This window comes from Rhineura floridana, chromosome 3 (genome assembly GCF_030035675.1).
Source record: "Rhineura floridana isolate rRhiFlo1 chromosome 3, rRhiFlo1.hap2, whole genome shotgun sequence".
Taxonomy (NCBI): domain Eukaryota; kingdom Metazoa; phylum Chordata; class Lepidosauria; order Squamata; family Rhineuridae; genus Rhineura; species Rhineura floridana.
This window is the reverse complement of record NC_084482.1, coordinates 108,814,025-108,839,153: the sequence shown is the minus strand read 5'-3', so window position 1 is coordinate 108,839,153 and position 25,129 is coordinate 108,814,025. Positions and strand designations below refer to the sequence as shown.

Below are 25,129 nucleotides of genomic sequence, written 5' to 3'. Positions count from 1 at the left end.
TGTGAAATTGTTGATCTTCTAACAAAAATATGTAAATTGTCCCTCAGATTCGTTTCCATACCTGAGGACTGGAAAGAGGCCAATGTAATGCCAATCTCTAAAAAGGGATCCAGGGGGATCCCAGAAATTACAGGCCGGTTAGCTTAACATCTATCCTGGGAAAACTGGTAGAAAGTATTATTAAAGATAGATTAATCAAGCATATAGAAGAAAAAGCCTTGCTGAAGCAGAGCCAACGTGCCTTCTGCAAGGGAAAGTCCTGTCTCACTAACATGTTAGAATTCTTTGAGAGTGTCAGCAAACATATAGATAGAGGTGATCGAGTGGACACAGTGTACCTAGACTTTCAAAAAGCTTTCAACAAGATACTTCACCAAAGACTCCTGAGTAAGCTTAGCAGTCATGGAGTAAGAGGAGAGGTCCTCATGTGGATAAGGAATTGGTTAAGTAGGAAGCAGCGAGTAGGAATAAACAGACAGTTCTCCCAGTGGAGGGCTGTAGAAAGTAGAGTCCCCCAAGGATCGGTACTGGGACCGGTGCTTTTTAATTTGTTTGTAAATGACCTAGAATTAGGGGTGAGTAGTGAGGTGGCCAAGTTTGCTGATGATATTAAATTGTTTAGGGTTGTTAAAACAAAAAGTGATTGCAAAGAGCTCCAAAAGGACCTCTCCAAACTGAATGAATGGGCGGTAAAATGGCAAATGCAATTCAATGTAAATAAGTATAAAGTTATGCATATTGGAGCAAAAAAATCTTAATTTCACATATACACTCATGGGGTCTGAAGCAGCAGTGACTAACCAGGAACAAAACCTTGGGGTCATAGTGCATAGCTCGATGAAGAGTTCGACCCAGTGTGCATCAGCTATGAAATAGGCCAATTCCATCATTAGGAAAGGTATCAAAAATAAAACTGCCAATATCATAATGGCATTATATAAATCTATGGTGCGGCTGTATTTTGAATACCAGAATGCTCACCTCAAAAAGAATATTGTAGAGCTGGAAAAGGTTCAGAAAAGGGCAACCAGAATGATCCAAGGGGATGGAGTAACTTCCCTATGAGGAAAGGCTGCAGCATTTCCCTCTCTCATAATACTAGAACTCGTGGACATTCAAAGAAGCTGAATGTTGGAAGATTCAGGACAGACAAAAGGAAGTACTTCTTTACTCAGCGCATAGTTAAACTATGGAATTTGCTCCCACAAGATGCAGTAATGGCCACCAGCTTGGACGGCTTTAAAAGAAGATTAGACAAATTCATGGAGGATAAGGCTATCAGTGGCTACTACCCATGATGGCTGTGCTCTGCCACCATAGAGGCAATATGCTTCTGAAAACCAGTTGCTGGAAACCGCAGGAGGGGAGAGTATTCTTGTACTCAGGTCCTGTTTGTGGGCTTTCTATGGACATCTCGCTGGTAACTATGAAAACAGGATGCTGGACTAGATGGGCCATTGGCCTGATCCAGCAGGCTCTTCTTGTGTTACTATGTTAGATTGATTTAAATCGAAGCAATTGAAATCAATGAATTTAAATCAGCAAGAAAAAAAGCCAATTTAAATAGGACCCTAGGAAGCTGCCTTATACAGAGTGAGACCATTGGGCCATCTAGCTCAGTACTGTCTACACTGATCGGCAGTGACTTTCCAGGATTTCAGACTGGGGTCTCTCCAGTCCTACCTGAAGATGCTGAGGATTGAGCCTGGCATCTTCAGCATGCAAAGCAGATGCTTTACCACTAAAATACAGTAAGTTTTCCATTGATACTTCTTCATGTGTTTCCTAAACACTGGTAAAAATCTGACCACTAAACTTGGTTAACTAAATAGAGTATTAGTTGCTCTGTTGTTTCATTCTTATAACCAAGCCTCGTATCTCTTGGTTATGTACAAAATTGTATACATTTTGCATGCTTTCTTTCCTTCCTTTACCTATAGAGGGAATACCTTTAAAATATTCCTATATGGTAATGTGTAAATAATACTGTATTGAGTTGTAAGTTAACATGGTTCAGTGGTCTCAGGGTATTTCTTTTGATCAAAACCTTGTAAACAGTACAGACCTATTTACTCAGAAGTAAGCTCCCTTGAGTTCAGTGGGGCATTCTCCCAAGTCAGTAGGTATAGGACTGTAGCCTAAATATGGATCTACAGGAACCTGCGCATTACACAGTTTCCAGTGTTGCTCCTTTGTGCTTCGCTTGTCCCAGCCCTGGGCTCATCTCCCCCTTATCTGGAGTAAATCCCATTGAACTCAGTGGGAATTACATCTGAGTATACATGTATGAGATTGAACTGTTAGTCTTGCATTTAAATTCATTTGTGTAGAGCTCAGGTTGGTATAAAAATGAAACTTCTTACTCTGTTTACAATTGTAGATACTTGTTCTGACGGCAAAATCGATGACAACTGAAATACAGCCACATGCTGTCTTAAATTTTTCAAGATTTTAAAAAATAGTGAATACTCCAGTAATGTTTATTCTATTTCTCCCCACGTCCTCCTTTTTTTAAATGCAGAACTAATATATAAGGAAGTAATGGATTGGGAAGAAAGAAATAAGAATGGTTTGGTAAAAGAACAACCTTCAGGTTAGTCATTGCTGTAATAGTCTGGTTTTGTTTTCAAAGGTTCTTTATACTGTGTTAAATCTGTTCTCATTAACAATGAAAGTTATCAAGTAAGTGTACCAAGTAAATTCTGCCATCCAAATTCTTTGTGCCAGTGCACTTTTCTTAGTTTCAGAGTGTGCACAAATACCTAGTGATGAAATAATTGAGCTATTGAAGCTTATGGGAATCTAACATTAATATTTAGTTTGTGAGGAAAGATGATAGAAGAAGTTAAGATCTGTGAATAGGATTCCTTATTTCCCTGAAGCATGAGTGAGGAACCTGTGGCCCTCCAGATGGATTATGACACCCAAGGGTTTGTGACCAAACTTTCCTTTTCCCCACTGGTTTGGTTGGAAGAAGAACTTCTGCCAAGTTTACTTTTGTTTTCAAAGAATCTCAGCTTAACATGAAGGATAAATTGAGGATCCTGGTTTAAAACCAATGCACTACTGAGCCAGATTATATGTTAAAACAAGCACTTCAAATCTGGCATGGTTTCATTCAGGCTTCTGGAGGCTCACCCATGTAATGCTAAACTATGGTTTAGCTAGCATTATGTGCAAACTGGGCCAATGGATTTGTGCATGAGTCAATTTGTACATAGAACCGTCCAGAATTTGGCACATTGGGTGCTCCTTCCTGTCCCCTTGACAAACCTTTTGCTTCCAAGTTTTAAATGACTCAGGACCCAGATACCTGAAACACCACCTGCTGCTTGTACACATGCTTGGTCTCTGAGATAATGGGGGTAGGGAGAGAGAGAAATATCCTTCTCAGGGTGTCACTGTCATCTGATGCATAGTATGTGGTGATTCATGTTCTTGACTGTGGCACCCAAACTTTGGAATGCCCTCCCCTCTCAGAAGTAAATACCAGCAATATTGATTTAGTTTCAACAGCAGGCAAAGTAATGGCTATTCACCTAAACATTTGACAGGATGCTTGCAGCAGTGTGGCTGACTATGTTTCCTCTCAATCCCTGTTCAGGGAGTGGTCGATGCCTCACTATGGGCAGAAGGTATGCCCACTGCCTTGAAAGAGGTGGTGGTGTGGCCTCTCATGAAGAGGCCCTTCCTGGATACAGAGGTTTAGAAAAATACTGCCCAGTCTCTAATTTTCCCTTCCTGAGCAAAGTGATCAAAAGGGTGCTGGCCAGCTAGCTGCAGGTATGCCTGGAGGAAGCAGATTATTTAGATTCCAGTCTGATTTTAGGCCTGGTTTTGGCCCTGAAACAGCTTCGATCACCCTGATTGATGACCTCTATAGGGAGAGACAGGAAGAATGTGACCCTGTTGGTTCTTCTTGACCTCTCAGTGGCTTTTAACACCACTGACAATGGTTTTCTTCTGGAATAACTCAAAGGAGGTGAGAGTTGGAAATATTGTACTACAGTGATTCCATTCCTGTCTGCAGGGTTGCTGCCAAAAAGTAATACTATTGTTGCTCAACTCCATGTCTTTTGGGCTGTGGGGTTCCACAAGGGTCCATTCTGTTTGCTATGCTATTTAACATCTATAACATCTGTATAAAACTGTTGGGAGGCTTATGTCCAACTGAGGCTGATTCACCAGCTACAGCCTTTCCTAGACCAGAATAGCCAGGTCTCGGTTGCCCATGCTATGGTGACCTTCTGTCTGGACTACTGTAACTTTCTGTATGTGGGGCCGCCCTTGAAGATGTCCAGAGGCTGCAGCTATTGTAGAATGCAACTGCTATGCCGGTAAGTGAGGCAGCCCAATGGGACCATGTGTCATTAGTCCTGAAAGCACTGTACTGGCTGCCAGTGAGATATCAGGCCAAATTAAAAGTGTTAGTACTAGCATATAAAACCCTAAATGGCTTGGGATCCAAGTACCTAAAAGAGCACCTCCTCTAGTATTAACCATCTTGGACCCTACAATTGACAGGTGAGGACTTTTGGGAGGTGCTGTCACTGGAGGCGGCCTAGTTAATGTTGACGCATGACAGGGCCTTTTCGGTGGTGGTTCCCCAATTGAGGAATGCCCTCCCTGGTGAGGTGCATCTGTCTCTATCATTTACTTTCAGAAGGAATTTAAAAACATCCCTGTTTACCTAGCCATTTGATGGCTGAAAGACACTCTTCCTGGCAACCCTGAAATCATTGGTTGAGAGGATGTTTTTTTTAACTGTTTTTAGATTTTTTTATTTTTTATTTTTAAAATAAAGTTGAAAATTATCTATTTAAAATGTTTTATTAATTTCTTTTTGAATTAATAACATTAAAATGAAATTTGCAGTAAAATTAGTTAATAAAGATTAAAAGTTAATATTAACTTTAAAGAAACATTAATCAAAAATAGAGATCAAGCAAACCGTATACATTTATAATATTATTTCACTCATTTTGTTTACTTTCTAACATATCTCAGGGCTCACTCCAACTCGTATTTACTCCAGGCTGAGGGGAGTTGGATATGGCATACCCCTGGCTAAGCCACCAGCAAAAGGCCCTTGCCCTGGCTCAGCCATGGCAGAGCTGAGACCTTGCCTGCTTAGCTGGAGGTCTGCCAGGGAAGTCCAGCCCACCAGAATGGGTGCCAGTGGAAACCAGCAGAAGGCCCAAAAAGGGGGTGTTCCGGGGTGTGTCAGAGAGGGGCTGGGGGGACTCATTCAACATAAAACTCCCGTTTGGCGTGCTCCTACAGGTCCTGATCCTGGCCAAAGTTACACTGAGAAAAAGATTGGTCTAAGAAAATAATTACAATGGAAGTCTATGGAGTGTGCTTACTCCCTGGTAGAGATGTTCATGAGAGCCGGCTTTTACTTTCTGCCCCCCGTTTGCAGCTCCTGGCTGAGCCCACATTCAGCTGGCCCGGAGGCTCCTGAACGGCAGTTGGATGCCACAGACCTTCCCACCAGCTCCTCCTCTGCTGGCACCCCTTCCGTCAGCTGGCATCCCATGAGTTGAATTGTTCTGTTAGTCAAGTAAAATAAAACAAGTAGATATGACTGAAAAAGTCAAAACCAATTTGAGATGCCCATGAGGGGAAAGTTTGCAGTATTGCATATATACTCTTTCATAAATGTCACAGGAATCCACTGTGTTTGGAAAAGGAGTAGTATGAATCCTAAAATATCCTCTACATTTTCAGCCATGTCTTGCCTCAGATTTTCTTATGCTTGGTTTACTTAGCACAGATGCAGCAGTGAATAGCAACACCAGCCCTTCTCAGTCATCATCGATCAATGACATTTCATCCATGTCAACAGAACAAACATTGGCTTCAGACACAGACAGCAGCCTTGATGCTTTGACAGGAACACTTGAAGGATGCCGGTGATCAGCTTTGCAGATTTAACATTGGCAAAGAACTTTTGCTTCTGTTGGGCCTGAAATGCTTGTAAGTTTATGGAACCAAGTAGAGAAACTCCATGTTCTGCATGTTTTTCTAAATTAATGCCTGTAATTTTACTTAGTTGCAATTAGACTGTCTGCTTAATATTGTAGAACAAAAGCAACTTTGTATCTCAAGGCAAAACAAATATTACTATAACCTATTCTGTTTCGACCTATATCAGGTGAGCAGTTAAAGTAACTCTTTAGCTCAAATGAGTTCATGGGCATTCTGTTAGACGTCTGAAATGTATACATAATCAGTATAATTTTTTTTAAAAAAAACACTATCGTTAAGTGGCATTGAATGTATATCTTATCTGTACGATTACAGACATTTGCCATATTAGTGTATCTTGCTGGTATTTTCAGTACTGTAAAATATAGAGGCAATTGTTTACCTGCATAGCATTATTTTCTTGGGGCCTTTTCCTCTCCACCTCCAAATAATTTTGTGTACTTTTTTTATAGAAAAAGCAAACTTGTGAATTCTTGCTTCATCTTTACATCTGAATGTAACTGCTTCTCTAAATGTTCTCTCTCAGTGCTTTTATTTCAAGGGTAGGTGGAATTAGTAAAATATGTCATGTAGGAATTTTTATTAACTCTTGCATGCATTAATGAATTAGTATATCTTTTAAAAATAAGATTTTTTGGGTCTTTTAAAAGTAGTTCATTCATAAATACTTGTAGAAATCCTTGCCCCCTGTTTCATATTCTGGCATTGCCATGGAAAATCTGATTAAAACATGGAGGTAGTAGAGAGGTTGGGGGCTTAGTTTGACACCTCAAATAGCTATAGATGCATATTATGCAAGAATGCCTCCTTTAACTCTCTGTGTGTGTCTGTGTGTGAGAGAGTCAGTGAGTGTGTGTGTGTGTGTGTGAGAGAAAGAGAGAGAGAGTGAGGGGGACCATTATTGTATAAAGAAATACTTAACAAAATGTATATCCAGAATACATTGACACTCACAGAAGAAAGCAAAAGGGGCAATTTTAAACACTGAACCACATGATACATACCTGTCTTCTCCCCCCTTTCTTTTGCAAATTCCAAAGACAAACACCAGCTTGACATGAATGTTTCTTTGTAGCTCCAAAAACGTAATTTATCATACTTTGAGCATGAGTAAAGTCATTCACCAAGGATTTAAAAGGAAAAAAGTTTGTGTGAATGTGTAGGTGAACACTGTGTGCGTTAGGGATGGTAAAGTGGATGGAACAAAGTTGTGAGAAATTCCCAGGTTGTACAACAGGATTACTGGTAAGCCCTCAACCATGAAGATTTCTGGCATGGTGATGGTGGGGCAAATCCTCTTTGTAAGAAGTTGAAATCTATTTATTCCTCTGACAACCAAAGGAACAAATTACATATGCCATCTTTCTGCTCTGGCACCAGCACTTTACTAACAGTGCAATCCTTTGCATGTTATTTGGAAGTATGCCCCATTGAATTCAGTGAATCCTACTATCAGGTGAATGAGTACAGGATTGCAGCTTAATTAGTTACGCAATAGTCACTGCAACAAATACATTTTAGAGCAGCTCTAGCATGTTGCTGCATTTGCTGCTGCAGATGCTTCTTAGAATTTGCTTTTGGGGTATTTCAAATGTGCTTGTAAATTCATTAATATCACTTGAGAGTTGCAGCTGAACATGTGAACTGCCTCCCTTAAATATTGTGCCTGAGATGTGAACTTATATCAAATCTGTCTGTGATTGCTATTTACTATGTGCAACTGCCAACAAGTGATGAATTGTTAAGCGATACATTTGTATATGAATCCTTCAATTAATGTATTACCCTGTTCAGAAATATGTTTACTTCAGTATGTCATTCATTTCAGTAGAACTTAATTTCAAGTAAATATGTTATAGAAAAATCGAAGTTGCATTTTTAAAGAGACCCTGTAAAACTATTGGCCAGAATCTTTAGATCCACCTGCAAAATGTTTTTGACACACATGTATATTTCCCATTCCAGTTTCAGTCTTTGCAGTACATTGATCATCACTCTCAAGAATCTCTGACATTCTGGAGTGACTTTTCTGGGGGATTGTTGTAGGACGATACTGGGATTGGGGGGGGGGAAACAGTTCACAAATGAAACTAGATGTGTGGCCATTTGGACCCTGGACAGAATTTATAATCTATTATTTTTGTAGCAGAAGCCAAATAGGTGACACATAAAAAGACAGGTCAGTGCCCCAAATAAAAACTCAGCAGCAGGGAAGACAATAAACAAAGATGAGGGAAGAAAGAGACAAGGGAAGCAGGGAACAAGTGAGAGGAAAATATCTAGATTAAGAGTTCAAGTTATTTGACAGCTTGGCCCCCAAAGCTTGATTCATAATGTTGTCTGACATTCTATTGGCTATGCATTTTGAAGTGGCTTCTTACTAACTCTCTGTACTTGAATGTAGAAAGTATGCAGATAATCCTTCCTGCCCTGTTTGGCTAAAACTAGACACCAACCAGGAAGAAGATTACTCTTAAAAAAAAGTATTGAGGAGGAATCAATGTGTAGCTATGACATTTTTCACTGGAAGTGTAATTCTAGAGTGCAACTGCAAGGTGAGGAATGCAGCCCTCCACCCACTGAGTTTGACATCCCTGGATATATTCAATAAAAAGGTGAATGAGAAGCTGTTGCAAAGCAACTTTCACTCGTTTGAATTGTGTTTTTGTTAAGCTATTGAATTGAATTCTGAATGATTTGAAGAGGGTCTAAATTAGCCTCTGTACTTACAAATAGATAAACGGAAATTATGTTTTCATTAAGAATGTATGTTTCAGTGTGTGATTTTTAAAGAGATTTCCCATTCATACTTAGATTCATCCCAATCTAACATTATTAAATTATGACAAATTAGTTCTAACAAATTAATGTCACTGTAAATATTGCTGATGTATGTTAGTTGTATAGGATTAAAAACTTTCAAAATGTACACTGTACTTCCAGAACCGCTATGAATAAGTGCTACATTTGAACTATTTTTGTGAATGTTGGGCATTCAAGGATTATGTATCTATACTTTGTATAAAGTATCTAATAATTGGAGCATGGTCTCTTTCTCTGTATGTGCTGTGTTGCACGGATGCAGTAGAGCATTGGAATGGGTACTGAGCTCCTGGTACACAAAATTCTTCAGCTTTAACTCAGGAATACCACACGAGATTTTTCTAGCTGGGAAGAGAGGGGGTGGGAGTGGCAATACTCTAGTAAGTTAGGTGGAACTGGGACTCTTGAACTATTTCAGCAATCAGAGGCTTGTGCTTCAACAGCTTGAGGATCAGCTAGTTAAGGTGACAGGAGTTCAATTGTCCTGATTTAGCTGGGACAGCCTGATTTCTGAATCCTGACCTGCAAAAACCTCTCCCATCTAAACTTGCTGATTTGAAGGAGGTAGTCTGGATTAAGCTGCTCTTGAATTCTAAGGGTGGGGGTGGGCTAGGATTAAGGAGACTGCTGTTGTTACTTGGTGATAGAAAGGCATTCTGCACATGGTCAGAGATACTTTAACACATTCTAAGAATCATCCCTGATACTGAAATAGGAATCATGGGCTGATCTCATTAGGGGACAGTGGAGAGCTTACTTATAACAAGAAATGTAGGGTGGGGGAAAACAACTGTGGGGAACATTTGTGAAGAACTTGTTGCTGAAAGGAGTGAAGAGGGAAATGACTGGACTGTAGTGTGGAGGAGAATAGAAAGTAAATATGTTCTGGTTGTAGTTTGTGCTTAATTCTTTTAAATAGAGGAATGTTAGGCTGTTAATCTGTTTGGGAGATAGGGCATGTTCATTATAGAGTAGCTTTGCAACATTCTCTAAACACAAAATCTTAAACGGCAGGGGGGAGATGGGCATTTTAAACCTCTGGTAACACCTTTCTAAGGTACAGTACTTTTATCCTATTCTGTGATCCTAGTTCTCTCAAGTGGTAAACCTGCAGTGTATATTTCAGACTAGAGCTGGGATTTTAAATGATTGGATGGTTCCTGATAATTTATAATAACCCTCTGCAAAGAATACTAGAATGTCAAAGAAAAGAGTTCCAACTTCACCCTCCCAACTTCTGTTCTCTCAATATAGTTCGCACACACACTCCTATGAGTCTCTGCTGAGGTAGTATCTTTCACCAACTCAGAAGGACTGTGTTCCCTTGCCACTTAACCCCTCCGCTTTTTCCTGTTCTTACTTTAAAATATGATAATGATAATCTTGCCTGCTATATTATCAGCTGCCTAAGTGAAATAAGAAAGGACAGGACTTGGTCAATCAGGGGTGGGGAACCTCAGGCCTGGGGACTGAAGGTGGCCCTCCAGGCCTCACTCTCTGGCCCTTGTGACTCTTCCCAGGCCATGCCCCTCAATGCCCCTGTTCTACCCTGCCTTGAGTGCTTTTGCTGGAATGTGGCCTTGAACTGTAGTGATGCCTCTCGCTTGCCTGGATGGAGAGATGTGTGGGTTTTGTTGTGGATGTAGACTTTTGCATAGTTGGAATGTAACCTACTGTACAAAGATAAGAATAGCTTCTGTTGTTCCACCTACTTTTGCCTCTGTCCCCATCCATCACTGGCATGTGGTCCCTGGAAGGTTATGTATGAATGAACTCAGCCCTTAGACTGGAAAAAAAAATCCTCACCCCTGCAGTAAATGAATTGGATTCAAACTTGCAAACTGTTTTCTTCTACTCTTGATAATGTTCTTTCAGTAAATCAAGTGATAAGAGTATTATTTTGACCAGTTTTCATCATACTGATTTAATGTCAGTTGATGGTTAAAAAAGGTAGGGCTCATACACGTATGGGGCAGAGAGTGGGAACACATGATCCTATGGACCGCTCCCATAATTTTACTAATCAGCAGCCTCAAAATAGGTAATGGTTCAATTCTAGCACTTATTCATGCGGTTAAAAATCCAGAATGAGTAAGTATTAAGAGTAAGCCTGAAATTTAAATTTGCACAATCGATCTTCTTGCCACAAAAGAATTTAAGTAAGAAAAAACATGGATTCTAACTTATTTGTGCTATTTTTAGTTCTAGCAGTGGAGCCTATTTCAGTAGGGTCATCTCTTACTAAAATTTAGAACAAGTATATTCTCTTAAATATTTTTTGTTTTCTGTAGCTTGCTGTGTTTGAGTCACTCAAATGTTCACTTTTCTAAAAGCTATGTGTGTATATAAACAAGTATGGTTGTCTTTCAATAAGAAAATCCCATTATGAGACAAACTATTATAGCATGATCTGACAATACTGTGAAATGTTTAAAGACTCATGATTTGTCAATAGTTATACTTAACTGCTCACCTGAAAAGGAGAATGAAGAAAATTGGTTATTAAATGTTCAGATTCTACATATTTCTTTAAACATACGCTGAGTAGCTGAATGGCATTGCAGAGATGGAGTAGATTGAAAAACTGTTTTTGCATGTGCCCATGTCATTTGTTCAGAAACATTACAGAAATTAAAAGCAACCCACTCTGAGTCTGAACTGTTTGTAGAAAGTGTTTTGAGGAAATTATTTTGTGTGAACATTCATATTTATAATTATATAAAGAGAGGCATGTGTCTGCACAGATCATATCAAATAGATAACTTTTTTGGTATGGACTGGGAAGCAGCAAAAGAGGAATAGTAGAGGGATTTACATACCTAAAATGTCCCTGGTATTGCACTCTTTTCATACGTTGATTGTAAGTCACTAGTACTTCTTTTTGCTGCTTCCCATAACATGTGGGAAAGTCCTGCATGCTTAGGTTTACACACAGCCCTTGAAATAGTGCCATTTTATTTTAGATAAATTTATAGTTTTATCAGAGAATTTAGGCTGGTTAAACTTAATTACATGGGTTTGTTTATGTGCCCAAATGTTTACTTTGGGGCTGGTCTAGGCATCTGCATGTGTTATATTTGGTGTTGGATTTTAAAACAAACAGCTGTACCCTCACAGATCCATCCTTTCAAGTCCTGTGTTGCAGCATGGGCTGCTTAATATGAATCTGTTTTAGTTACTGTTATCAGCTTACGTTATTGTCTATGGAATGTATGGACTTTAGAGCAGATATGGGGAACCTGTGGCCCTCCAGATGTTGTTGGACTACAAGTCCTATAATCCCAGCCAATTGGCCATACTGTCTAGGGCAGTGGGAGTTGGATGTCCAGCAACATCTGGATGGTCACTGCTTCCCCATTCCCTGCTTTAAAGAAAGAGTCTAGGATCCAAATTTCTAAGTTAGGCTTGGGTGTGCCTAATAGACCTTTTCACTCTCACTTTCCTGTGAACAACATAACACAGGTGATATCACAAGCTGTTTTGGAAACTCCCTTCAATTTCAAAAGAGACTTGTCATGTATTTGGGGGGGAGGCTGCTATGAAGCTCCTTTGGGCATGTGGAACTAGGTATGTGGTTCTTTGTATTTAGGCTAAAGGTAAATAAGATGTTGTAAGAATGGATCTGTAGCTTTAAACCACAGCTTAACACTCCAGTAGTTAAGTAGAAAAATATGTTTGCAGTGTGCAAATTTATACTAGGTTGCACTAAAACTAAAAGCTGCAGCATCTCTAAATTGGGGGTCTGGTTTTCAAAACAAAATTGGTGGCCATAATAGCGTGTGAGATGCATGCTGGATAGCATTCTTAGAATACTGGTTCAGTCTTGGCAGCAGTACAGCTTGTATAGGGTGACTGGATTGTTAAACAGAGGTGCAAAGCTGTAAATTAAGAAAGCTTCATCAACATTTTGTAAATCCAGTATCAATGGTGTCTATAAAACTCTACACACAGATGAAGCCAATGTATGCAGTATGCAATTGATCAGGGCTGGATACTAAGTGATACTGTTGGAGCCAAATTCTTTCCTGGGGATGTGTGTACTTAGATAACATACTTGAATTTAATGTGATGTGCACATCTGCTTCCAAATACAGAACATGGACTCAGGTTAAATTCCCTCAGCTGACTAGCCTGATCTTTAATTTCATAACTTTGCCATGAATGTTGCTGACATCACTTTTTATAAGTTGGGGTATAAAAAAAAGTGAACCAAAATTTTAAGATAATTTGTTTAGATTGTTTTAATGCCTTTATATAATAGTTTCTATTTTATGCTTGGTAAGCATGTTGAAAATCTCTTGTGCTAAATAATTACAAGCCATCTTCTCATATGAACAAAACAAGAGGAAAAAACACATTCTCATTTTTGAACTGTAAAACAATTGTATTTTATTTTTATAATTGTATTTCTGATTGTGGATTTCACTGCCATTAACTCATTGTCATATTGTAGTTAAGTCTGGGTCCTATATTTCAATACATATATTAATTTTAAAAAATAAAGTAGAAAAATACTTCTTGGAAGTAGTAGATTAATTGGTTCCTAAATTCATTTCGTTCTAATATTCCAAAATTGAAAAGAAAATACTCAAAATGTACTTAAGGGTTAAATTATGTATTTAAGATTTTAATTTTTACTTTGTCATGCTGCTGCTTAATTTTTCTCAAAGAGTGCCTGCATTTTTGCACAGCAACCTGTTTCATTAATTATTTTTTAAAGCACTTTAGGCCTCATCTAGACACAGCCATGCTTCCTCTCTCATTACACCATTGTTACTTATTAAAAGTTTTTGGAGCTGATGCAGTCCAGCACAATGCATCACCTGCTTGTGGAGGGATCTCCATAGCACATAAAAGTCCAATTTTCCTCCCCTCCCCTCCCATGTACATATATGGGTGAATATATAAGCCCTTTTTGTAATGCAAAATTGTGCTTTGGCATTTGTCTCTTATTCTCATCTAATCTGTTCTCTCCGCTCAGAGTATGAAAGCTGAGAGCTAGTGATCCTTGCCCAAGCAAAGCAGGATGGCTAGATAGGATATGGAAGGCATGTCAACAGCCCCCTTCCCGCCATGCCCTGTAACAGCCTAGCATGCTGACTGTCCATAACCTTTGCACGTACTGTGGATGGAGATGGGAGAAACAGGCTTATATGTCCACAGAGATCCCTCTGTGAGTTGCTGTGCCAGTTGTGGGCTGAATTAAGCTCTTTGCGATTAGGGCTTCTGAGGAAGAAACTGAAGACATTATATCAATTTTTAAAATAAAACTATTTTTAAATGTTTTGGGTGTGCCTTGTTATGGGTTAAAACTTAGTGTAGTATAATGTTAGCTGGAAATAACTTTTCTGAAATATCAAGCTAAATTTCAAAATCCATAAAGTGCTTTTTAAATCTGTCTAAAATCAGTGTGCACTTAGCTGTGAACATGTTAAATCGATGATGCCTAAGTGCATTATGTCTTTCTGGATTAGATGAGAAGTATCAGTGCTAGCAATCAGTTTTTTCACAAGATTTTATTTTTCAAATCTTTGGCTATGCATCATAAATTAGCTTTTCAGCATTTATACTATAGAAGTACCCAGATAAGCTAGCAGGAATCAACCCTTGTTGTACATGCTATACAGGCAACCTATGTAAAATATTTATAAAGATAGGATCCCATCTCAGCAAGAAGCCCTGATCCTGTCAGTAGCATTGCTGTCACAAGTGTACATGAAAGTTTGCAGACATAGGGCTTTAATTCTGCATTGTGTGCCTTAGACTGAAATACAGAGGACAGCTTAATCATTTTTCTCCCATTCATAATGAAGGTGAATTACATATATTAATGATGGCCATATTTGATTGCTCTAGAAGTGCACATGAGAAATGAAGCTGTATCCTTCCCACTTTTTCATAGCAGATGCTACAGTGAGGTGCTATCATCTTTTAGGGAAAACAGTGGTGACTGAAACAAAAAGAAATGTGCACAGTTTTTTAATCAATTTTGATGCCTAGATGACTTTTTAAACAAGAATTGGCATAGCAATATGGTTGACATTTTTATATGCATATATTTTTAAATGGTTGTTGGTTTATGTTTAGCTATTGTCCTTTTCCAGAGTGTTTGGGTTTTCTTTTCAAAAGATGTTGTGGATTATTGAAGAAATTGTAGATTTCTACAAAAGGTTGCTTCTTTTGAGTCTTTTACTGGGTAATGCATGAAATTTATTTTCAAGGGCCAAATGTGACTGGTAAATTCACTAGTCAGTGAAGCGTTTATTTTAAATAAAGGAAATACACAAAGCCATTCAGCCCAGTGAGCATTTCCTCCTCTCTTAAAACTAAAATGTTATATTGTGGTAAATGCTGAAGGCCTAGTTAATTTTCAGAGGTGATTCACACAAATTTAGACTGCTTGTGCTAATTATATTTTTGAAGCATTTGCAGTAGTGTGCTAAATCCAGGAGCTGCTTCACTATGGGTATAATCTCATTCTGTAGTAACACTTCTCATATAACTGTGGATTGAAAGAAGCCCCAAAAGTTGATGTGTGAATCAGCCTGAAAACTTGTGTCATTATAGAAGTTAAGATATAGCTACACTGATTGAAGTTGGAAGTCGGGCTAACAGACTTTCTGGTTTTTTTCACTAGTTTCCAGTAACTTTAAACAATCTAGCTGGATTTTGGCTTAGAGCAGAATGCTTTGAACTTCCACTGCACAAGCCCAGTCAAAATGAATAAGCTTTAGGTAGCTCTCATTAATTCAAACGGAGCTTACACAGAATGTCCTCATACATTATGCCTATAACACATATATGTGAGCTACTGAGTGCTCTGTGTTAAAAAAAAATGTTTTTAACAAATAGCCTTAAATTGTTTCCTCGCATCTTCATTTTTATAATCTTTCCTGATTTTTTCCATAAACCATCATTTTACAATCTTGTTTGTTCCTTGTAAAACGTGTGTTGTGATGTATGTGCCTGTATACAAATATTTACATATACAAATTATCCCAGAAAAATAGCATCAAGCCCTAATATTTGTATCATGTTTGGAGTCTTGGGCCGTTTCTTTTGTTAGTTTGAATTGTGCTTTCAGACAAATCCTTTGAAATCTAATGTATAGATACATTAAATGGCCTGTTCTGCCTGCTTAAGGCAGCTCATGACATATTTCATTCTTGATGCTTGTGCAATAAGGAAATGTTCTGTGGAAAATGGAAGTGATTTTTTATATATATCATGGCAACTTCAAAAAGATAGATGCCTCCCCCCAACAGAACCCAACGTTTGAGTTATCAACGTTATTGATAATAAATTCTTAAGTGTTAGCTTTTAGTCTTATTTTAATTTGGGTTTCCATTTTTCCCAATAGTCTTGTCTTACAGCATCAATATTAAAGCCACTGTAAAAATGAAATAAATGTGGACAAAATGTGTATAAGAATCCTGGCTTACTGGTTTTTGTGTCTCAATGTGAATGTTTTTATACAACTTGAATTGTGGGAAGAAATACTCGTAATCGTGGAAGAGAGATTTTTAGTTGAGTAACAATTGCATAAGATTTTTTAAAAACTTAGTTTGGTGGAGAAGGGAACTCAGATGTGGCATGAATTATGGTTAGAATATTCCTGTAACAGGTAGAACAAGGAAACTACAAATGCAACAATAATACCAATGTGAATACTTAGAGTCATGAACTGTATGATCTATAGATGATATAGTCCTTTCAAGCTCTTGTTTTAAGCAGAACATTGTTTATTTTGCATTTAAAGCAAGAAATTTCATTGACTTACTATACAACAGAGGTAACTAACCTGTGGCCCTCCAGATGTTGTTTGTGCTCCATCAACCTCAGCCAGCATGGTCAGTGGTTGGGGTCATTGGAAGTTGTAGTCCAACAACATCTGGAGGACCACAGGTTAGCTGCTCCTCTTATTAAAAAACACATCTAGAAACTTTGTTCTTAATTATCACAAAAATAACCTTACAACCTTGTCTGAAATATAAAATGGGAGGGGAAAACAGAGAATATATTACCTGCACCTACAACTTCTTGTCTCTGTGGCAAGATGCCCCATTATGCAGAGGTCTATAGAACAAAAAGCTAACAGTTGATTACAAATGGAAAATTGTATTCCATAAGATAGGCCAATAGGCTTAAAACTCAGTAGGGAATCACTGAACTTTGTAATGACACAAGAATGAGCTTTAATTTCTTGAACCTCCACATTCTCCACTACATCTTTAAGATGCAATGTTTGTACTCAATTGGATATCATAGTTCCACTTGTATAACAACTTTTTGAGAAAAAAAAACTTGTTCTGTATTATAATTAATAGAGTTTATGCTATACGATTTGTATAATGGAAAATAACAGTGTGGTTCTGTGATGAGAGGTACTTTTTTGGATATGTATCATTCCACCATCCCCAAATTGTAATATGGGAGGCTGTGTACCTCCTTCATTGTGTTAATGGCTAATGCTGGGGCCCTTTTTAAATTTATTTTTTACGTAAAATTTATATCCTGCTTTTCTTCCATCATTGTACCCAAGGTGGCATGCATGCAGCTCCCTGGCGAGTCACTCATCCAGTCACTGACTAAATCTAGATCTGTTTAGCTTCAGCAAGGCGGCGGCCTCAGGTGCCTTCAGACTACACCCTGAGATCACATTTAGGTCCCTGCCTTATATTCTCACCCTCTCTCCACACACTGTTCTGCCGGACTTCCTTCTTGGCAATGGAGGCTGGTAACCACTAGACCTGGGGGGTAGCCAAATGAGTCAACCAGTACAGGGGCAATTTGTTCTGTTTTCCCCCCATCATCTTCCATGGCAAAGATACTGTGGACACTTTAGACATACAGTAGTAAAAATACTGGTAGGGCTCTGCCCCACTTTGCTCTGGTGACCAGCCTCCCATGCTTTGGAAATCTGTGCTGTACTAATTAATAAAGCTTGGGAAGGAACATAGGAAGCTGCCTTCTACTGAGACCATTGGTCCATCTAGTTTACTATTGTCTACACTGACTAGCAGCAGCTCTCCAGAGTTTCAGGCAGGAGTCTCTCCCAGCTGTTCTTGGAGATGTTGGGGATTGAACTTGGGATCTTCTGCATGTAAGGCAGATGTTCTGCCACTGAGCTATGGCCCTTCCTAAATCTTTCCCATTTTAAAAAAATAGACAAGGATGTTTTTAACTGTTTCTTTTAATTATAAGTCAAACAGTAAGAACATAAGAAGAGCCTGCTGGATCAGGCCAGTGGCCCATCTAGTCCAGCATCCTGTTCTCACAGTGGCCAACCAGGTGCCTGGGGGAAGCCCGCAAGCAGGACCCGAGTGCAAGAACACTCTCCCCTCCTGAGGCTTCCGGCAACTGGTTTTCAGAAGCATGCTGCCTCTGACTAGGGTGGCAGAGCACAGCCATCACGGCTAGTAGCCATTGATAGCCCTGTCCTCCATGAATTTGTCTAATCTTCTTTTAAAGCCGTCCAAGCTGGTGGCCATTACTGCATCTTGTACAGTACAACCAGTAATAAATCAATAGAACTGGAGCCTCCCCCTGCCTCAGCCTCTCTAGCTCTCAAACTGCAATAACCTGTTGTCATGATAATTTTCTGTCATATATTACCTGCATTGTGTTGTCTGTTACAAAGCACGAAGAGAGACCTCAATGTTTAAGCGACTATTCTGGCTTCAGAGTTAGAAAGCTGTGATGTGTGGTGCTGCTAACCTCATAAGGCTACAGAGGCTGCATGGGGAGCAGCGGTTTTGTGCCAAAAATATATCTGACATTGTGCTACAGAAAAAGCACACAGTCAACAACCTGTCCTATTTGGAACAAAGGAATTGTGGCTGCAAAAAGAGAGAGATCCTATCCTACCTTGAGCTCAGCTCAATCCAGACGAGAAATATCAGAATCCTCATGATATATAAGATTTTTAAAAATGGCTTTCAACAGCAATAACAAAGGTATCTTTATAGCTCTCTTGCTGAGTTTACTTGTCTGCTTGTCTTCCTCTTCCTTTATATGTATTGTTTTAAGGAAAAGGTGGGATAACAGTATCTTCCTTATCATTCAGTATACAACTTTAAAAAATTGCCACACAGTTTGGTGGATTATTTATTATTATTTATTAAATCTATATTCCACCCGTCCTTTCAGAAGGAGCCCAGGGCGGCAAACAAAAACCCTAAAAGCACTTTAAAACATCTTAAAAACAAAAGACATTAAAACATATTAAAACAAAACAGCTTTAAAAACATTAAAACATCTTAAAAAGCAATTCTGGCACAGATGCAGACTTGGATAAGGTCTCTTCTTAAAAGGCTTGTTGAAATAGAAAGGTCTTCAATAAGCACCGAAAAGACAACAGAGATGGCGCCTGTCTAATATTTATGGGGAGGGAATTCCAAAATTTCAGTGCCGCAACACTAAAGGTCCACTTCTTATGTTGTGCAGAACTGATTTCCTGATAAGATGGTATCTGCCGGAGGCCCTCACCTGCAGAGTGCATTGATCGACTGGGTATAGAAGGGATAAGACAATCTTTCATTCTTCAGTGTACCTTCATTGCCTTTATCTATGTTGCCCATCACTGCAATAACATAGATGCTGGACTATATCGTAAGATATTGGAATGTCCTCTGCTAGCTTAACCTTAAAAAAAAAAAGGTCTTTTGGTCTGTCTTAAAATTTTATAATGCTTTGATGGATTGCAAAATCTGGGAAACTAATTTCCTCTTCAAAGTGCTTTCCAGCATTCAGCTTGCCTCCCCACCCTCATTCTCCTCTAGTGGACACAGAAATGACAGCAATGGCAGCCTTGTCTTCCTTATACTCCTTCCTTTCTAAACTTTCTTGGAAGACGGTACCTGCCATTCCTTAAGCTTTCCCAAGACTCACTTTGCTCCACTTCTTTCCACAGTTCATCTCTCTCTTTCGTGTACCTGTACCGTGCTAGTCCTGGTTTTAAAGTTCTGCTTTTCTTTATACAGTATAGTCCTGAATTCTGTGATAACTATTCAAATTAAGCATTCTACAACAATCAATCGATAGATTATTTATTACAGTCAAAGACCAGCACTATAAAATATTAAAACTATAAAAACATATCAACATTATACAAAGAAAGAAACAGCTGCAACATAAGATAATATGACTCTAATGGTGTTGAACAAACACTCCAGTGGGCAAAACGCCCCCAAAAGGTTAGCTATTATTGTTATTTTTCCATCATCACTCTGACAGGCAACAGCTGATGCACAAAATCTTGCCCCACTATATGTGACCTGCAGGTTCCCATCTGAGAGTAAATATTCTAAATAAAATGCATCAGACCTCCCTAGGATTTTTTGAAGAATTGGGGTGATAAGATCCAGTCAGGAGTCCCAACAAAAAGCACAATACAGCAGTACATGAGCAACAGTTTCCACATCTCCCATGTCACAGGGGCATAAGCGCTCTTGAACTGGAACCTTGTTAAATCTGCCTTCTAAAAGCACAGAAGGTAAAACATTGAGCCTAGCGAGTGTGAAAGCTTTTCTGTACTTGACAAATTTATCATATCATTGGTGGTTGTGAACATTCTTGCAAAATGTCCATAGTTAGAGTGAAGTGCGGCCAAGCTCAAATGATTTTGTAGGTTAATGTCCATGATTCACTGGGAGACAGCAGTTTTAGCTTTAGTATAGCCTAATGCCATAATTCACTGGGTGACCTTGTCCCAGTCAGTGCCTCTCAGCCTCAGAGGAAGGCAATGGCAAACCCCCTCTGAATACCGCTTACCATGAAAACCCTATTCATAGGGCTGCCTTAAGTTGAAGGCAGTCCATTTCCATTTCAATGCCATAACAGTGGCAGTAGAAAAACCCAAATTCTGCCATTTTGCAGGCAATGTCCTTTTGGAAAAGGATCAGTCAGAGTCAAAGAAGCTAATCTCACTGGGAAAAACATCAGCTTTAGCCAGACGTTTATCTTGTATATCTGTGTGCGTGCCTCTACAGAGATTTGGCCCATCTCCAACCATAAAATTGTATTAGGGACACATGTCAGGGTTCCTAATATACCTCTTATAAATTTAGTTTGTATGACCTCAAAAATAAAAGTACATAGCTGGGAGCTGTACAACATCTGGACTATAACCTTGGCGACAAAAACTTGGATGGTTACAGGAATATATGGACCACCTTTGGTGTAAAAAAAAATGCAATGACATTTTGAACTTTCCATGAGCCTGTTGAATGAAAGGTTACACCTAGATATCTATAGATAATAACTGCTCAATTTGATGGTCATTATTCTGCCATTCCACAACATATTCTACAATGTAATATTTAATATATAAAAATATAAGGAAGAAGGATCATATATAATAATAATACCTTGGTTTTATTGCTCTGAAAAGGGAAAGTCCAGAATTTCCACCCTTTGCACTGGAATGAAATAAGAAAATGGGTGGGGCAGCCAAAATTAAGGCCAGTCATTTTCTAAAAGCTCTGACTAGTTTGCTCTGGTACCTTTATTTCATTTGTTAATTCCCCAAAAGTATCAAAAAACTCTTCCATTTCCCTCTGAAGAGTTTCATTCCTTCTCTCAGCATCTTCACATGCTCTCTCTGTATTGCGCATTTTAATTTCCACCAACCGATACCACCTCCGTTGCTGACCCAGTTTTGAATGCAGATCCTTTATCTCTAACTGCAATTCTTTGTTCCGTTGCTCCAGGCTGTTGGCATAAAAACAGACAGGGTAGTTTTGCACTTTGCAGCCCTCCCTTTTCCTGGCTGTATTCTGAAGCATAGTGCTGTTTCAAGTGCTTTATTTTTGGTCTCACAAAATAAGACACAATTCAAAGGATACTTCCGTCCTCCTGACATTCTACGAAAGTATTAAAGCTACCATCTATGAACAGATCAATCTCTGTATTATGCCTGTTGCCTTTTAAAATCACATTTTCACACATTCATCAATTATGCAGTCATGTTGGCCATGGGGGGTGGGAGTGGGTGGATAGATCACCAATAGCCCAAACGCATTATGGAGGTTGTGGCAGCTGAAGGATGTTTATGAAAATCACTTTATGCTCTTGGAAACAAACCCCTCAAACATGTGCACTCAGATGGCCACCCAATACATGTGAATTATATGGTCATATTTTCTATTAAGAACATAAGAAGAGCCTGCTGGATCAGGCCAGTGGCCCATCTAGTCCAGCATCCTGTTCTCACAGTGGCCAACCAGGTGCCTGGGGGAAGCCCGCAAGCAGGACCCGAGTGAAAGAACACTCTCCCCTCCTGAGGCTTCCGGCAACTGGTTTTCAGAAGCATGCTGCCTCTGACTAGGGTGGCACAGCACAGCCATCACGGCTAGTAGCCATTGATAGCCCTGTCCTCCATGGATTTGTCTAATCTTCTTTTAAAGCCGTCCAAGCTGGTGGCCATTACTGCATCTTGTGGGAGCAAATTCAGTAGTTTAACTATGCGCTGAGTAAAGAAGTACTTCCTTTTGTCTGTCCTGAATCTTCCAACATTCAGCTTCTTCGAATGTCCACGAGTTCTAGTATTATGAGAGAGGGAGAAGAACTTTTCTCTATCCACTTTCTCAATGCCATGCATAATTTTATACACTTCTATCATGTCTCCTCTGACCCGCCTTTTCTCTAAACTAAAAAGCCCCAAATGCTGCAACCTTTCCTCGTAAGGGAGTCGCTCCATCCCCTTGATCATTCTGGTTGCCCTCTTCTGAACCTTTTCCAACTCTAGAATATCCTTTTTGAGATGAGGCGACCAGAACTGTACACAGTATTCCAAATGCGGCCGCACCATAGATTTATACAACGGCATGATGATATCGGCTGTTTTATTTTCAATACGTTTCCTAATTATCGCTAGCATGGAATTTGCCTTTTTCACAGCTGCCGCACACTGGGTCGACATTTTCATCGTGCTGTCCACTACAACCCCGAGGTCTCTCTCCTGGTCGGTCACCGCCAGTTCAGACCCCATGAGCGTATATGTGAAATTAAGATTTTTTGCTCCAATATGCATAATTTTACACTTGTTTATATTGAATTGCATTTGCCATTTTTCCGCCCATTCACTCAGTTTGGAGAGGTCTTTTTGGAGCTCTTCACAATCCCTTTTTGTTTTAACAACCCTGAACAATTTAGTGTCATCAGCAAACTTGGCCACTTCACTGCTCACTCCTAATTCTAGGTCATTAATGAACAAGTTGAAAAGTACAGGTCCCAATACCGATCCTTGAGGGACTCCACTTTCTACAGCCCTCCATTGGGAGAACTGTCCGTTTATTCCTACTCTCTGCTTTCTGCTTCTTAACCAATTCCTTATCCACAAGAGGACCTCTCCTCTTATTCCATGACTGCTAAGCTTCCTCAGAAGCCTTTGGTGAGGTACCTTGTCAAACGCTTTTTGAAAGTCTAAGTACACTATGTCCACTGGATCACCTCTATCTATATGCTTGTTGACACTCTCAAAGAATTCTAAAAGGTTACTGAGACAGGACTTTCCCTTGCAGAAGCCATGCTGGCTCTGCTTCAGCAAGGCTTGTTCTTCTATGTGCTTAGTTAATCTAGCTTTAATAATACTTTCTACCAGTTTTCCAGGGACAGAAGTTAAGCTAACTGGCCTGTAATTTCCAGGATCCCCTCTGGATCCCTTTTTGAAGATTGGCATTACATTTGCCACTTTCCAGTCCTCAGGCACGGAGGAGGACCCAAGGGACAAGTTACATATTTTAGTTAGCAGATCAGCAATTTCACATTTGAGTTCTTTGAGAACTCTCGGGTGGATGCCATCCGGGCCCGGTGATTTGTCAGTTTTTATATTGTCCATTAAGCTTAGAACTTCCTCTCTCGTTACCACTATTTGTCTCAGATCCTCAGAATCCCTTCCTGCAAATGTTAGTTCAGGTTCAGGGATCTGCCCTATATCTTCCACTGTGAAGACAGATGCAAAGAATTCATTTAGCTTCTCTGCAATCTCCTTATCGCTCTTTAGTACACCTTTGACTCCCTTATCATCCAAGGGTCCAATCGTCTCCCTAGATGGTCTCCTGCTTTGAATGTATTTATAGAATTTTTTGTTGTTGGTTTTTATGTTCTTAGTAATGTGCTCCTCAAATTCTTTTTTAGCATCCCTTATTGTCTTCTTGCATTTCTTTTGCCAGAGTTTGTGTTCTTTTTTATTTTCTTCATTCGGACAAGACTTCCATTTTCTGAAGGAAGACTTTTTGCCTCTAAGAGCTTCCTTGACTTTGCTTGTTAACCATGCTGGCATCTTCTTGGCCCTGGCGGTACCTTTTCTGATCTGCGGTATGCACTCCAGTTGAGCTTCTAATATAGTGTTTTTAAACAACTTCCAAGCATTTTTGAGTGATGTGACCCTCTGGACTTTGTTTTTCAGCTTTCTTTTTACCAATCCCCTCATTTTTGTGAAGTTTCCTCTTTTGAAGTCAAATGTGACTGTGTTGGATTTTCTTGGCAATTGGCCATTTACATGTATGTTTAATTTAATAGCACTGTGGTCACTGCTCCCAATCGGTTCTTGTTGTCCTTTCTGAAGAAAAATACTGTGCTCCTGGCTTTAATCATCAAAGCACAGTCATGTCAATTACACCTTTAAAAAGTCATAGTTAAGCCAACATACAAGTGTTTTCTTTATAAACCAATGTGACTCCTAGTCTTTTTCTTGTAGTAGCACTTGAGAAACTCAACAAGAAAGCCCCAGCTTTAGAAATTTCATAGACTGAACTTTTACCTTGAAAGCTTAGTTTCATACTCTGCCTTCTGCCTGTCCATCTGCTGCTTTAGATTGACCAAGTGGCACTGTAAGGAACTTGTTGAGATGTCATTGCTGGAGAGGGGAAATTCACTACAGTTGCTCATTTGGCCTTGTTCCAAGCTGTCTTGAAGCCCAAAAATGTTTGATGTGGCCTCATTAGTTTCTGCAAAGTCGTCTGTGTACTTAGGCCTGGTTAAAAGCCTGGAAACTAGATTTTCTTCAAGCATTGTGTCATCTGGGCAGTTCTTCGAAGAGATCTCAGCAATATTGTTTATATCCTTTAGACTCATCAGACAAGCACATTTAGTTCAATACTAGCTAAGAAGTGGTTTTGATTTTCTCCCTGTTCTTCTTTCACCTTTGACTATGAGACTTCTCATTCTAGCTGCAGCTGTCTGAAGCTTCTCAAATGCTTGGAAATAATCCACTTTATTGGAGCCTGGGTCTTGTTTCAGCTCCAAAGGCTTCTTGATTTGGAATGGGAAACGCCTCAAGTTGCCGTGCTTCTCATGTCCTCTTGCAGTAAGG

The 25,129-nt window shown here is 39.3% G+C and overlaps 2 protein-coding genes across 4 annotated transcripts in view; one reads left to right on the top strand and one right to left on the bottom strand.

The window, feature by feature from the left end:
• Positions 1–6,887, top strand: part of MAPK9 (mitogen-activated protein kinase 9) — a 73,345-nt gene extending 66,458 nt beyond the window's left edge. For 2 of the 3 annotated variants that reach the window (XM_061617284.1, XM_061617283.1), the window contains 2 exons: positions 2,522–2,593; positions 5,777–6,887. In XM_061617284.1, the coding sequence (XP_061473268.1) occupies positions 2,522–2,593; positions 5,777–5,919 (215 nt within the window). In that variant the 3' untranslated portion in view covers positions 5,920–6,887. Of the gene's footprint in view, positions 1–2,521; positions 2,594–5,771 lie in introns of all 3 variants that reach the window. The other variant, XM_061617286.1, reaches the window with a different exon arrangement.
• A 14,400-nt stretch (positions 6,888–21,287) lies between these two features.
• On the bottom strand, positions 21,288–24,891 carry LOC133382249 (rho GTPase-activating protein 24-like). The gene is made up of 2 exons (XM_061621933.1): positions 24,578–24,891; positions 21,288–21,525 (listed from the first exon to the last, which is right to left on the bottom strand). The coding sequence occupies exons 1-2, from the start codon at positions 24,889–24,891 to the stop codon at positions 21,288–21,290; spliced, it is 552 nt and encodes a 183-aa protein (XP_061477917.1).
• Positions 24,892–25,129: the final 238 nt, after the last annotated feature.

Excerpts from the sequence above, each read along its gene's own strand:
- LOC133382249 (XM_061621933.1), bottom strand. The coding sequence starts at position 24,891 with ATGAGTCTAAAGGATATAAACAATATTGCTGAGATCTCTTCGAAGAAC. Across the intron at positions 21,526-24,577 it reads TATGAAACTAAGCTTTCAAG|CCTGGAGCAACGGAACAAAG; the intron begins GTAAAAGTTCAG and ends TTATGCCAACAG.